This window comes from Salvelinus fontinalis, chromosome 6 (assembly GCF_029448725.1).
Source record: "Salvelinus fontinalis isolate EN_2023a chromosome 6, ASM2944872v1, whole genome shotgun sequence".
NCBI classification, from domain to species: Eukaryota; Metazoa; Chordata; class Actinopteri; order Salmoniformes; family Salmonidae; genus Salvelinus; species Salvelinus fontinalis.
Window position 1 is genome coordinate 83,616,555 of NC_074670.1, and position 16,105 is coordinate 83,632,659.

The 16,105-nt window shown below is 43.7% G+C and overlaps 1 protein-coding gene across 2 annotated transcripts in view; it reads right to left on the reverse strand.

Moving 5' to 3' along the window:
- Positions 1-15,670, reverse strand: part of LOC129858538 (catenin alpha-1-like) — a 295,543-nt gene extending 279,873 nt beyond the window's left edge. For both annotated transcript variants that reach the window (XM_055927845.1, XM_055927844.1), the window contains exons 1-3: positions 15,378-15,670; positions 11,162-11,279; positions 7,766-7,961 (exon numbers count right to left, since the gene is read on the reverse strand). In XM_055927845.1, coding sequence (XP_055783820.1) covers positions 7,766-7,961; positions 11,162-11,266 — 301 coding nt within the window. In that variant the 5' untranslated portion in view covers positions 11,267-11,279; positions 15,378-15,670. The remainder of the gene's footprint in view (positions 1-7,765; positions 7,962-11,161; positions 11,280-15,377) is intronic.
- Positions 15,671-16,105: the final 435 nt, after the last annotated feature.

Sequence of the window (16,105 nt, forward strand, 5' to 3'; positions counted from 1 at the left end):
ACACAGCCAAGACAACGCAGGAGTGGCTCTGAATGTCCTTGAGTGGCCCCGCCAGAGCCCGGTCTTGAACCTGATCGAACCTCTCTCTAGAGACCTGAAAAAAGCTGTGCAGCGACGCTCCCCATCCAACCTGACAGAGCTTAAGAGGATCTGCAGAGAAGATTGGGAGAAACTCCCCAAATACAAGCGTGCCAAGCTTGTAACGTCATACCCAAGAAGACTTGAGGCTGTAATCGCTGCCAAAGGTGGTTCAACAGTACTGAGTAAAGGATCGGAATTATTTTTAAGGATGTAACGTAACAAAATGTGGAAAAAGTCAAAGGGTCTTAATAATTTCCGAATGGGAGCGAAAAGCTACGTGAAGGGGGGGGGGGGGGGGGGGGGGGGCAGCAGCTACGTTACAAAAACCAATGTGTAGGTCACCTAGTACTGATTTAAATCCAATGTGTAGGTCACCTAGTACTGATTTAAAACCAATGTGTAGGTCACCTAGTACTGATTTAAATCCAATGTGTAGGTCACCTAGTACTGATTTAAATCCAATGTGTAGGTCACCTAGTACTGATTTAAATCCAATGTGTAGGTCACCTAGTACTGATTTAAATCCAATGTGTAGGTCACCTAGTACTGATTTAAATCCAATGTGTAGGTCACCTAGTACTGATTTAAATCCAATGTGTAGGTCACCTAGTACTGATTTAAATCCAATGTGTAGGTCACCTAGTACTGATTTAAATCCAATGTGTAGGTCACCTAGTACTGATTTAAATCCAATGTGTAGGTCACCTAGTACTGATTTAAATCCAATGTGTAGGTCACCTAGTACTGATTTAAATCCAATGTGTAGGTCACCTAGTACTGATTTAAAACCAATGTGTAGGTCACCTAGTACTGATTTAAAACCAATGTGTAGGTCACCTAGTACTGATTTAAAACCAATGTGTAGGTCACCTAGTACTGATTTAAAACCAATGTGTAGGTCACCTAGTACTGATTTAAAACCAATGTGTAGGTCACCTAGTACTGATTTAAACGGGTGAAAACTCCATATTCGTCTCCACTTCAAATCATGTGCTTGTTGTGTTCCCCGTCTTCTCCCATCATGTAACTCTCTCAGTAGGAAGCCTCCAGATAGATACAGCGCGGGAGGGAGGGAGGGAGGAGCGGTGAGGCTCTCTCACACCTGACTCACCGTCCATCCCCTCTACCGCCCATCGGCTAAGAAAAGGGGGCAGTCTTCCAGCTGATGGCAAAACTGAGGTATCACTGCGTTATTTCTGCCTCGTGCACCAATTCATGATGTCACTATGACCAGAGACAGTGAAATATTCCTCCAAGTTTATGGTAACACTTTGCTATAGTCATTCTATGCAGCGCTGGTTGTAGCATGAGTGTGATAGGGAGATTTTTATTTTATAAACCACAAAACCAGTGTTCAAGTACTGAATAACTTACTCATTAAAACTGCAGCTCTACACTGAATTCATCGAGTCTAGTTTTGAAATCTCACAGGATCAACTTGGCTGTGCGTTCCAGGCTTGTTAATACAGTCTACAGGCTCCAGAAAACTGATATTTCTACCTTCAGACACATGAAACGGTTCAACGTGAGAACACTGCCTTACCAGCGTCAGTGCAGCTGAATCAAATGCACCTACTGCCAACAGAGAGGAGGGGGGGGGGAATACATTTGAAACGCAAGAAGTCTTTTTTATTTTACAGAAATGTTTGGTGATCGACTAGGAATGCCTTGAAGATCAGTTGGTGACCACTGGTCTTTGGGGGGGGGGGGGGGGAGAAATCAAATACATTGCAGTTGCACAAGGACGAAGTCCCTACACTTGAGAAAAACAAGCGTTGTGTGTATTGTAGGTACATTTTTATAGTTGCTGGCTTGCTGTCATATGGTAGTTCCTGAGAACTACTTGAAGGCCCTAAAATGTACTTTTTGGTCCACCAGTCAGCGTGGCACGTAGATTTAAAAACAAAAAAAACAGGCAAGTCAGTTAAGAACAAGTTCTTATTTACAATGACGGCCCATCCCGGGTCAAACCAGGACGCCGCTGGGCCAATTGTGCGCCGCCCTATGGGATTCCCAATCAAGGCCGGATGTGATACCGCCTGGAATCGAACCAGGGACTGTAGTGACGCATCTTGCACTGAGATGCAGTGTCTTAGACCGCTGCGCCACTCAGGAGCCAAACTACCAGTCAAAATATGTTTTTGTTGCCAAAACTACACCAAAACAAAAAACAGATGTGCATGTTTTGTAATGTTAATAAAACAAAACCTGTAATACTAGTGAGAAGTAACGTGGCATATTGCTTCATTACATTTTTTTGTGACCCGAGTCTTTTGACCAAAATATCCCAGATAAGACATTTTTCAACTGCCCCTTTAAGGGCGGAAGATTACCGAGGTAACGTGACCAGAGTCATGTTTGTGCCTGTGAGATTGAGTCTGACGAGTAGCCGCGTGTTCTTCTCTTCCCCAACAGTTGAAATATAAAAACATTGTTTAACAATCTAGCTTGTGAACAAAACAAAATGTAACTAGCCAAGAAACACAAGGACAGCCTCACTTCACGTGACTTTCGTTTCGAGTAAATTAAACCAACTTATGCCGGTGAGCAGGGCTTCTAAAAATGAATATTTCACCTCAGCTTCTCACGTGCGCACAGCCAGGCAGTGTTGAGGCACCAGGTGGACTAGGCTATAAGATTCCTAGATCTATGACTTTGTGCGATTTAATTTAAATGCTATTGGGGGAAAAAAACAAAAAAAACAGCAGAAATATTTTGAAAACAGCTACTGCTGCACTTATGTTACTATAAAATGTGATCATACTAGACTTTTCAATTCACAAAATGTGAATGAAACGCTCGTACGGTGGAGCCCTGACCACCCACCAACGTGGCTGTTTGAAATAAACACCTTCCCCATCAATGCCAAAATCTACCCCCTTTTTGCTGCCTCCTGCAGTTTAACCAACGTCTGCAATGATGATGATGATGAAGAGAAAAAATACATTCAATCACTAATTAGACTAATTAGACAGCTTGTCTGTGGTCTTGTGTTCCATCTCTGGGCAGACAAACGTTCTAGTCAGGTCGAGCTCATATCCGGACCGGTGGAGGAAAAAGTCTTGACAAATGGGCAAGTTTGTTTAGCGTCGCCCGGTTCCATACTTATGCCATACAGTGCTTTGCAAAAGTATTCATCTCCCTTGGTGTTTTTCCTATTTTGTTGCATTACAAACTGTAATTAAAACTGGTTTTAATTTTAATTTCATGTAATGGACATACACAAAAGCAAAATTGGTTAAGTGAAAAGAAAAAAATTACTGCAGTCAAAAAATAAATAAAAAAAATAAAAAAAATAAAAAATGGGAAAGAGGTGTGTGTATATGTATTCACCCCTTTTGCTATGAAACCCCTAAATAAGATCTGGTGCAACCAATTACCTTCAGAAGTCACATAATTAGTCCACCTGTATGCATACACACGCAGGGAAATTCTTGAGGGAAACCTGTTTCAGTGTTCCAGAGTTGAGACTGGGACGGAGGTTCACTTTCCAGCAGGACAATGACCCTAAGCATTCTTCTAAAGCAACACTCAGGGGGTTTAAGGGGAAACATTTAAATGTCTTGGAATGACCTAGTAAAAGCCCAGACCTAAATCCAATTGGGAATCTGTGGTATGACTTAAAGATTGCTGTACACCAGCGGAACCCATCCAACTTGAAGGAGCTGGAGCAGTTTTGCCTTGAAGAATGGACAAAAATCTCAGTGGCTAGACGTGCCAAGCTTACAGAGACATACCCCAAGAGACTTGCAGCTGTAATTGCTGCAAAAGGTGGCTCTACAAAGTATTGACTTGGGGGGGTGAATAGTGATGCATGCTCAAGTTTTGTTTTTTATCTTAATTCTTGTTTGTTTCACAATAAAAACTATTTAGCATCTTCAAAGTGGTAGGCGTAATGGGTAAATCAAATGATACAAAAATCTATTTTAATTCCAGGTTTTAAGGCAAAAAAATAGGAAAAATGCCAAGGGGTGTGAATACTTTTGCAAGCCACTGTATATGCTGATATCGTGGCGTGAGTAAATAGCTGGAAGTAACTCAGCTGCTAATACAGGCAACAGAGTGGAGCCCACAGCACAGCAGCTAATACAGGCAACAGAGTGGAGCCCTCAGCAGCTAATACAGGCAACAGAGTGGAGCCCTCAGCAGCTAATACAGGCAACAGAGTGGAGCCCTCAGCAGCTAATACAGGCAACAGAGTGGAGCCCTCAGCAGCTAATACAGGCAACAGAGTGGAGCCCTCAGCAGCTAATACAGGCAACAGAGTGGAGCCCTCAGCAGCTAATACAGGCAACAGAGTGGAGCCCTCAGCAGCTAATACAGGCAACAGAGTGGAGCCCTCAGCAGCTAATACAGGCAACAGAGTGGAGCCCTCAGCAGCTAATACAGGCAACAGAGTGGAGCCCTCAGCAGCTAATACAGGCAACAGAGTGGAGCCCTCAGCAGCTAATACAGGCAACAGAGTGGAGCCCTCAGCAGCTAATACAGGCAACAGAGTGGAGCCCTCAGCAGCTAATACAGGCAACAGAGTGGAGCCCTCAGCAGCTAATAGAGGCAACAGAGTGGAGCCCTCAGCAGCTAATAGAGGCAACAGAGTGGAGCCCTCAGCAGCTAATACAGGCAACAGAGTGGAGCCCTCAGCAGCTAATACAGGCAACAGAGTGGAGCCCTCAGCAGCTAATACAGGCAACAGAGTGGAGCCCTCAGCAGCTAATACAGGCAACAGAGTGGAGCCCTCAGCAGCTAATACAGGCAACAGAGTGGAGCCCTCAGCAGCCAATACAGGCAACAGAGTGGATCCCTCAGCAGCCAATACAGGCAACAGAGTGGAGCCCTCAGCAGCCAATACAGGCAACAGAGTGGAGCCCTCAGCAGCTAATACAGGCAACAGAGTGGAGCCCTCAGCACAGCAGCTAATACAGGCAACAGAGTGGAGCCCACAGCAGCTAATACAGGCAACAGAGTGGAGCCCTCAGCAGCTAATACAGGCAACAGAGTGGAGCCCACAGCAGCTAATACAGGCAACAGAGTGGAGCCCACAGCAGCTATTACAGGCAACAGAGTGGAGCCCACAGCAGCTATTACAGGCAACAGAGTGGAGCCCTCAGCTAATACAGGCAACAGAGTGGATCCCTCAGCAGCTAATACAGGCAACAGAGTGGATCCCTCAGCAGCTAATACAGGCAACAGAGTGGAGCCCTCAGCAGCTAATACAGGCAACAGAGTAGAGCCCTCAGCAGCTAATACAGGCAACAGAGTGGAGCCCTCAGCAGCTAATACAGGCAACAGAGTGGAGCCCTCAGCAGCTAATACAGGCAACAGAGTGGAGCCCTCAGCAGCTAATACAGGCAACAGAGTGGAGCCCACAGCAGCTAATACAGGCAACAGAGTAGAGCCCTCAGCTAATACAGGCAACAGAGTGGAGCCCTCAGCTAATACAGGCAACAGAGTGGAGCCCTCAGCAGCTAATACAGGCAACAGAGTGGAGCCCTCAGCACAGCAGCTAATACAGGCAACAGAGTGGAGCCCTCAGCACAGCAGCTAATACAGGCAACAGAGTGGAGCCCTCGGCTAATACAGGCAACAGAGTGGAGCCCTCGGCTAATACAGGCAACAGAGTGGTGCCCACAGCTAATACAGGCAACAGAGTGGAGCCCTCATCACAGCAGCTAATACAGGCAGCAGAGTGGAGCCCTCAGCACAGCAGTTAATACAGGCAACAGAGTGGAGCCCTCAGCACAGCAGTTAATACAGGCAACAGAGTGGAGCCCTCAGCACAGCAGCTAATACAGGCAGCAGAGTGGAGCCCTCAGCACAGCAGCTAATACAGGCAGCAGAGTGGAGCCCTCAGCACAGCAGCTAATACAGGCAACAGAGTGGAGCCCTCAGCAGCTAATACAGGCAACAGAGTGGAGCCCTCAGCAGCTAATACAGGCAACAGAGTGGAGCCCTCAGCAGCTAATACAGGCAACAGAGTAGAGCCCTCAGCAGCTAATACAGGCAACAGAGTGGAGCCCTCAGCAGCTAATACAGGCAACAGAGTGGAGCCCTCAGCAGCTAATACAGGCAACAGAGTGGAGCCCTCAGCAGCTAATACAGGCAACAGAGTGGAGCCCTCAGCAGCTAATACAGGCAACAGAGTGGAGCCCTCAGCAGCTAATACAGGCAACAGAGTGGAGCCCTCAGCAGCTAATACAGGCAACAGAGTGGAGCCCTCAGCAGCTAATACAGGCAACAGAGTGGAGCCCTCAGCAGCTAATACAGGCAACAGAGTGGAGCCCTCAGCAGCTAATACAGGCAACAGAGTGGAGCCCTCAGCAGCTAATACAGGCAACAGAGAGGAGCCCTCAGCAGCTAATACAGGCAACAGAGTGGAGCCCTCAGCAGCTAATACAGGCAACAGAGTGGAGCCCTCAGCAGCTAATACAGGCAACAGAGTGGAGCCCTCAGCAGCTAATACAGGCAACAGAGTGGAGCCCTCAGCAGCTAATACAGGCAACAGAGTGGAAAATCAGTAACTTTAAAAACAAAACTGCACATGTGCAGAAAATCCATATTTTCAGCCTGGGCAAATTGGGATACAGATACTCTGTATGTAAATAGGAAGAAAAGGGGGATGAGAGAGAAGATAGTGGGTGAGATCCCTCTCCTCCCTATAAAACATTGTCTCATTCAATAGGCATCAATATCAACAGGTTTTTAAAACATTCATGGCAAAACAAGCGATTGAGAAATGAGGAGCTGAGCATCTTGACAGGGTTAAACCTCTCCATTAACCTGACTCCTCGCCTCCCTCCACCAGGAGGGACAGAGAGGGAAATCACTCTGTTAAATCTCATTACTCCTAGTAGCTGCAGAGTTAAAAGATTGGGGTGATGATGCATAAGACTGCGAAGCTTCTACACAGCCCTCTAGACTGAGCTAACACAACAGGAATTTTTCTGCCTTTGAAATGCTTGGGCGACCTTTAAAACTACAAAAACAATAGTCAGCTCCAGAAGGTAGAATAGCAGATTTTATCTTTGTAATCTGCAACATTTTCTCTCAGCTGCATGACAAAGTGTGAATAATTTCAGGAAATTAGCTTTAAAACTGCAAAAAATGTATCTTGGCTCCATAGAAAAGTGTAAAATTGCAGGAAATTGTAGCATTGTTAAGCCAATCACTGCACACGTTGGGGGGCCTCAAATTCTTGAAATGTCAGCCGTAACGACTCAAATCCTGCCACGCCCACCCACTTGAGCCCCTTTTTGATCCAGAGAAACCCTGGCGCGCAGACACACACACACTTTCCCCTCAATACGGGCAAGAGAGATTGAAAGACTGCAGGGCAGAGTAGAATGGAAGATATGAAAGAGCAGAGAGCAAGGGTTCAATGCAAGGAAGCAGTTTGAATGAATTCAGAGGGGAGAATCTGACAGCCCCCAACTGAATAAATATGTTCTCTTGAACTCAAGAGGCAGAAATACAAGGCCAAATTACATATCTAGTAGCTCAACAGTACCTCTAGTAGCTCAACAGTACCTCTAGTAGCTCAACAAGGCCAATAGAAGCTCAACAAGGCCAATAGAAGCTCAACAAGGCCAATAGAAGCTCAACAAGGCCAATAGAAGCTCAACAAGGCCAATAGAAGCTCAACAAGGCCAATAGAAGCTCAACAAGGCCAATAGAAGCTCAACAGTACCTTGCTTTCGGACATCCTCCACAGCAGCAGTGAGCTCGTCCTTGAGAAACTGGCTCTCCTTGGCGATCTTCTCTCCTTTATCCAGGAAGTTCAACGTAGCGGTTTCCACCGAGGCAGCCAATACATGGGCCTTCTTGGAGCGACCCTTCTTCTTATTGGACGGACCCTTGTTGCTGGAGTTCACCAGGGTCGTGACCTTTAGGAGCAGGACGAGAGAGAGGGGAGAGGTCAAATGCACCAACGTCAGACTGACTCTGCAGTAAAAGATGTCAAACGTATCTTGCCTCGTCTTTGATTCCATACTAAAAACAGCAGAAGTAGCTAGTACCATTCAAGCCGTTAGGGCTAGAAACCAAGGAACTAATCAAAACAAATCAAATGCATGACCACCAGTTCTAAAAAATAAAAATAAATGCTTCCAGGAGGCCTATAGCATTGACAACGTAATTTATCAAATTTAACTAAATGTACATTCAGAAAATATTCAGAACACTTAACTTATTCCACATTTTGTTACAGCCTTATTCTAAAATGGATTCAATTGTTGTTCTTTTCATCAATCTACACACAAATATCTCATAACGACAAAGCAAAAACTTTATTTTAGAAATGTATTGAACAAAAACAGAAATATCACATTTACATAAAGTATTCAGACCCTTTACTCAGTACTTTGTTGAAGCACCTTTGTCAGCGATTACAGCCAAGTCTTCTTGGGTACGACGCTACAAACTTGGCACACCTGTATTTGGGGAGTTTCTCCCATTCTTCTCTGCAGATCCTCTCAAGCTCTGTCAGGTTGGATGGGGAGCGTCGCTGCATAGCTATTTTCAGGTCTCTAGAGATGTTCGATCGGGTTCAAGTTCGGGCTCTGGCTGGGCAACTCAAGGACATTAAGAGCCACTTGTGTGTTGTCTTGGCTGTGTGCTTGGTGTCGTTGTCCTGTTGGAAGGTGAACCTTCGCCCCAGTCTGAGGTCCTGAGTACTCTGGAGCAGGTTTTCATCAAAGATCTTTCTGTGCTTTGCTCCGTTCAGCTTTTTCTTGATCTCGACTAGTCTCCCAGTCCCTGCCAATGAAAAACATCCCCACAGCATGATGCTGCCAACACCATGCTTCACCGTATGGATGGTATTGGCCAGCTGATGAGCGGTGTCTGGTTTCCTCCAATCGGGCTGCCATGTTCCTTTTACTGAGGAGTGGCTTCCGTCTGGACACTCTACCATAAAGGCCTGATTGGTGGAGTACTGCAGAGATGGTTAACCTTCTGGAAGGTTCTCCCATCTCCACAGAGGAACTCAAGTTCTTGGTCACTTCCCTGACCAAGACCCTTCTCCCCTGATGGCTCAATTTGGCAAGGCGGGCCAGTTCTAGGAAGACTCATGGTGATTCCAAACTTCTTCCATTTAAGAATGATGGAGGCCAATATGTTCTTGGGGACCTTCAATGCTGCAGACATTTTTTGGTACCCTTCCCCAGATCTGTGCCTCGACACAATCCTGTCTTGGAGTTCTACAGACAATTCCTTTGACCTCATGGCTTGGTTTTTTGCTCTGACATGCACTGTCAACTGTGGGACCTTATATTTACAGTTGTGTGCCTTTCCAAATCATGTCCAATCAATTGAATGTACCACAGGTGAACTCCAATCAAGTTGTAGAAACATCTCAAGGATGATCAATGGAAACAGGATGCACCAGAGCTGATTTTCAAGTCTCATGGCAAATGGTCTGAATAATTACAGTACCAGTCAAAGGTCGGGACATTCACACACATTCAAGGTGTCCTTCATTTTTACTATTTTCTACTTTGCAGAAAAAAAATTATGACATCAAAACTATGGAATAACACATGGGAAAGTGGGATACCTAGTCAGTTGTACAACAAAGCATTCAACTGAAATGTGTTTAACCAAACCCCTCTGATTCAGAGGTGCGGGGGGGGTGCCTTAATTGACATCCATGTCATCGGCGCCTGAGGAACAGTGGGTTAACTGCCTTGCTCAGATGCAAAACGGCAAATTTGTACCTTGTCAGCTCAGTGATTCGATCCAGCAACCTTTCTGCTACTGGCCCAACGCTCTAACTACTAGGCTACCTGCCAAATCATGTAGTAACCAAAGAAAGTGTTAAACAAAACATAATTTAGATTTTGTAGCCAACCTTTGCCTCGATGACATTTTTGCACACTTGGCATTCTCTCAAGCAAGTCACCTGGAATGCATTTCAATTAACAGGTGTGCCTTCACTTAATTTGTGGAATTTCTTTCCTTCTTAAAAGTGTTAGAGCCAATCAGTTGTGTTGTGACAAGGTATGGCTGGTATATAGAAGATAGCCCTATTTGATAAAAGACCAAGTCCATATTATGGCAAGATCAGCTCAAATAAGCAAAGAGAAACGGCAGTCCATTATTAAAGGCATTTAGGTCAGTCAATGCGGAACATTTCAAGAACTTTGAACGTCACAGGAAAGGAAGACGCAGCGTTACCTCTGCTGCAGATGATAAATTCATTAGAGTTACCAGCCTCAGATTGCAGCCCAAATAAATGCTTTACAGAGTTCAAGTAATACACATGTCAACATCAACTGTTCAGAGGAAACTGTGAAATCAGGCCTTCATGGTCAAATTGCTGCAAAGAAACCACCACTAAAGGACAAAAATAAGAAGGGAATTGCTTGGGCCAAGAAACACGAGCAATGGACATTAGATCGGTGGAACTCTATCCTTTGGTCTGAGGAGTCCAAATTTGAGATTTGGGGGTGCTTTGCTGGTGATACTGTTAGTAATTTATATATAATTCAAGGCACACTTAACCAGCATGGCTACCACAGCATTCTGCAGCAATACAACATTACATCTGGTTTGCACTTAGTGGGACTATAGTGTGTTTTTCAACAGGACAATGACCCAACACAACTCCAGGCTGTGTAAGAGCTATTTGAGCCAAGAAAGAGAGTGATGGAGTGCTGCATCAGATGACCTGGCCTCCACAATCACCCGACCTCAATCCAACTGAGATGGGTGGGTGGCTACTTTGAAGAATCTCAAATAGAAAATATATTTTGATTGGTTTAACACTTTTTTTGGTTACTACATGATTCCATATGTAACTTTATAGTTTTGATGTCTTCACTATTTTTCTACAATGTAGAAAATAGTAACAATTAAGAAGTAGGTGTCTAAACTTTTGACTGGTATTGTTTTTTTTACTTAATATAAATGTGCAAAAAAATTGGAAAAACATGTTTCCACTTTGTCATTGTGGGGTATTGTGTGTAGATTGATGAGGGAAAATGTTTTTAATCCATTTTAGAATAAGGCTGTAACAAAATGTGGAAAAAAGCCCAAGGGATGAGTTTGGATCCATGATGGATTGTTAAAATATATGTATTCTGACCTGTGTGACCAAGGGCTCCAGCAGCCTCTCCACAGCCAGGGTACGGATCTCCAGGCTCTTTGGATCCCATTTGAAGTTTATGTTGGCCGTGTTTATGGCTGTCATGTTCACTCCGTATCTGAGAAGGAGAAGAAAGAGAGATGGTGAGATTATGACAAAATGGATGTCTGGGGCTTGGCTGGGTCATTCATCAGATGGGGGGGGGGGGGGGGTTAAGCCACACACCATGACAACAACAAAGCACACTTTCACCCTGGAGGTACACTACATTTCAACTGACCTCTGACCCGTGTGTAGCATAGAACAGTATTGGGCCATCTAGCCTAGATAAGGGCTACCTACCTACACACAATCACCATAAGGCCTTAAACGGCATGGAATAAAAAGAAAAGCTGTGAAACCCATTGAAAAATGTGTTTATTGAACCAATTCATGCTACACTGATTTGGGAAATCCTGCTGCAACAAACAGAAAAGAAAAAAAGTCTCAACACCCTATTCCCTATGTAATACACTGCTTTGACCAGGGCACACAGTGTGCCGGGCAAAAGTAGTGTGTGTGTGTGCGCGCATGTACGTATGGGGAAAAGGATGCCATTGGGAAGAACCCATGGTGTCGTCGTGACAATTGGCACAGACGCCATTTTAAATATGGATGCTCCCTCAGAGGAGACATGTCTCACTCCATCATTGTTAGACAGACAGCCATAAGTGGAGCAGAGTAACATATTGGCCCTTATTCGATTTTCCTTTTCATGCAGCGACAGGCCTTGTATTGATTAGCCTTAACGCACTGAGTGGCAGGCCGGGATAATCAGGATGCCCCGAGGGCTGAGTAGGGATGGACCCAGGACCCTGTCTGCCTGCCTGGTCTAAACTGAGGGGGCTGTCTCTCAATACACTGAGGGGGCTGTCTCTCAATACACTGAGGGGGCTGTCTCTCAATACACTGAGGGGGCTGTCTCTCAATACACTGAGGGGGCTGTCTCTCAATACACTGAGGGGGCTGTCTCTCAATACACTGAGGGGGCTGTCTCTCAATACACTGAGGGGGCTGTCTCTCAATACACTGAGGGGGCTGTCTCTCAATACACTGAGGGGGCTGTCTCTCAATACACTGAGGGGGCTGTCTCTCAATACACTGAGGGGGCTGTCTCAAATGTAACCCTATTACCTACATAGTGCACTACTTTCTGACCAGGGCCCCATCTAGTAGGGTGTCCAATCAAACAAAAAAGCATCCTTTGACCAATGGATAAAATAATATGTTAATTAAGCAATAAGGCCAGGGGGGTGCATATGGCCAATATACCACAGCTAAGGACTGTTCTTACACACAACCCAACGAGGAGTGGCTGGATACAGCCCTTAAGCCGTGGTATATTGGCCATATACCACAAATCCCTGAGGTTCCTTACTGATATTATAAACTGGTTACCAACGTAATTAGAGCAGTAGAAATGTAACATTTTGTCATACCCGTGGTATACGGTCTGATATACCCCGGCTGTCAGCCAATCAGCATTCAGGGCACAAACCACCCAGTTTATAATTGTAAATATAATCATTTAAGAAAACCAAATGGTCCAACCCTCATTTCCCTACCGTTCAAAAGTTATTGGAGGTATTACCCTTGTAGAATGGCTATAGTCGGGGTGACTACATCAATGGAGGCCAGAGGGGTGGGGGGAAAGCTGTCAAATTTGGAAAATTGAGTCAGCTAGGCTGGATTCTGTGCAAGAATTAAGGCTACTGGTTAACTGACAGGCTCACTCCTGTTGAACTTAACCTCTTTCTTCTCCAATCCACAGGACATAAAACACTGGAGGTAAGGATGGACAGGCGTCACGTTTTGAGTTCAGAAATCTACCTTTTCACAATGCAGATTAAAAAAAAATTAAATTAATTTTAACCATTTCACCAGCGTTTTATATTGACAGTCAGTTATGTTTTGTTCAATAGTGTGATCAGGTACGTGCAACTATAGTTTTCATTAGTGCAACACATTCAGTAGAAAATGGCTTAATTTTCATTAGATGACAACAGAAGTAATACGCCATCTGGCTAGCAGCCACACAAGTAAATGAGCTTATAAGTGAAAAAGCAAGGTATTTTTTTTTGCAAAAATTATGCATTGCCATTAGGCTACATTTCTAATGTTTATCATAGAAGATGTAACCAGGAACATTTCCTAATGTTTTGCTTTAAGTTTAATCTTGCATATTTTTTACCAGAGAAAAAGTTTCCTACAGTGTCAGACTGCTGATAGAAATCCCCATTTGTGAATTCTCATCCATGAATTCACATGCGAATGGAGAAGTGCAACTGAAGCACAAAATGAGTCTGATGCCGAGCAGAAATAACAAGGATATTAGATCAGCATTTACAAAACTAAGCAAGATATTTCTACTGTGTTTTTTTTTTATCTCTGTCTGGGTGAAAAAATGTACGACGACTCCTGATGGATTTCCACTGAGACACGAATATCCATCAGCATTATCATATCTGAGTATACGCTTTTCATACCAATTCCAAAATCTGGTTATTTTCATAGATTTCTTCACAAAAACGTTCATCTCTGACATGTCAACAGAGCACAAAGCGTACACTAAGCCTTTTACATTCAAAGCCTTTTACATTCAAAGCCTTTTACATTCAAAGCCTTTTACATTCAAAGCCTTTTACATTCAAAGCCTTTTACATTCAAAGCCTTTTACATTCAAAGCCTTTTACATTCAAAGCCTTTTACATTTAACTCAGCTCGTGTCATGCTAATTTCACTTTTTTGCAACCCGCGTAAACAACTGACACCCCCCACAAAATGTAAAATCCTCAATTTGTTACGAGAAACCTGCACCACTATGTGAACGGAGCTGGGTGCTTATTATCGGATGTATTAGGCAACAAATTTGTTGGGATATAATGTTAATGATATGTTGGAGAAAGGCACCAATGAACAATTCAGAACATGAATAATCATATTTGTCTAGGTAACATTTATTTTATAGCATAAGGAAGTGACATTTCATCACCAAAGCACATATTCACTCACTCAGAGTGGATGGACACCCTATATATAAAGAATAAGGTGCTATTTGGGATGTGGGCTGAAACTTATTGGAGGGGTGGAGGGGGTAGGCTGGTCAGTTCAACTGGGTGTACCAGGGTTGGGTAGGAGGGAATTCGTATAACAATGGCGGAATTTAGTATCTGGTACTAGGTGGGGTAGGAGGGAATTCGTATAACAATGGCCGAATTTAGGCCAATGCCAGTCAAGGAAAAACATTTATCTAAAACCGAATCTATGCAAGTAAACTAGCTAGCTAGGACTACATAAAGTTAGATAGTGATAAATGGTAGGGTTATGAGAATTAGTTTCTGGTGGGCCTATTTATAGAAATGATTGGATATACAATATGATTGGATAAACTGTCAGATTGAGAGAACATATATTGGGTTGCTGTGAGGTACAGTATCTAGTCGAGGACACGGGGACGACAGCAGTAAAGTGATTGAGCGTTAGCTTTTATTCAATATTTAAAAAAAGTGGGAAATGATCAGGTTAGGAGCATCATTCATAAACGGATAACAATGGAAGTGCGGGTGGGGAGGGCGGTGGCCCAATTCCTCCCTCTGGCTGCATTTCAACTGGGATGTTGGGAATGTCAGGAAGTTCACGCTAGTTAACCAACTAAAACATTTTCACTTAACTAGCTTACCAACGAATGTTATGTCCTGTCGATTAATTTCTAGTTTGGCTTTACATCGGAGCTGGTTTTGCAATATGACAAACACTTGTAGTTGGCGGCGAGTTGGTTGCCTTTGGCTAACTTGGTTAGCTAGCTAACATTAGCTAACAAGTGGCCACATCGAAATCCCACGCAACTTCAAACAGTTAACGTTACTGCTATGATTGTTGAAATTAGCAACAAATAGTTAATTAACTGACAAACTTTAAAGTTTATAACTAGTTATCTACTACAGTATTTATCACTGTTTGCTATTTAACTAACGTTAGTTACACCTGGCTAACGTTAGGTATTCGCTAGCTAATGTTTGCTAACACAATACTAGCGAGACACGTACAATTTAGTTTCGTATTACGTTGAAAACAATTCAAATTAAATGGTGACAAATAGTAAATGTAACGTACTAAAACAAATAGACAAACAGCTACTTTCGCAACAAAAACAAACGTAATCACAGTGTAAACTTACCGAAAGACAATACACTTGAAAACTTTTCCAGCTCAAAAAAAAACGCCTCAAAATGGTGGAATGCAATCGGGAATTCGTCCAAGGATTAAAAAGTTTCCTCTTTCCCAACCAACGTCACTCCCTCGAGAGTTATAGCTTCGATACTTTTATGGATGTTTGCTAAACTATTGAAAGTCACAGCATACGAGTGGCGATAAATGTTGGAATACAAAAGGATTCCGCAACTTCGATAAACGTTTCGGTCAGAACGGTTGGCTGTTCCCGGTAGGGTGGATCAACAATAGGGGGAGGCGGGGGGTCAGCGTGCTATTTCCTGAAGTCACGGAAGGGCAGACGAGGCTCTGACAGGACAAATACATTATCAGGTGTTTAGGGCGTGGTGCTGAAATGACAACGCTTGACTTTATAAGGACCTAATGACGAATTTCTAATGAAACCTAATGGAAGCAATTTCTTATATATTCTAGCTAATCAGTTTACCTGGAGTAGGTATCCAATTTCCAGGTTTAAAGATTGCAAAAGTATTTAATTAAACTTGTTGTAATTCGTGATGTTTTTATAGCCTATTTAGCCAAACCAGTAGCCTTTGAAACATTTGTTAGGCTTAGTAGGCTATTAATACATGAATACAACCATTCCAATGAAATTAGGCCAGGGGTTCATAAACTTTTTCAGCTCAAGACCCAAATGAGTAATTGAAAATCCTTCGTGACCCAAATCGTCCTCCA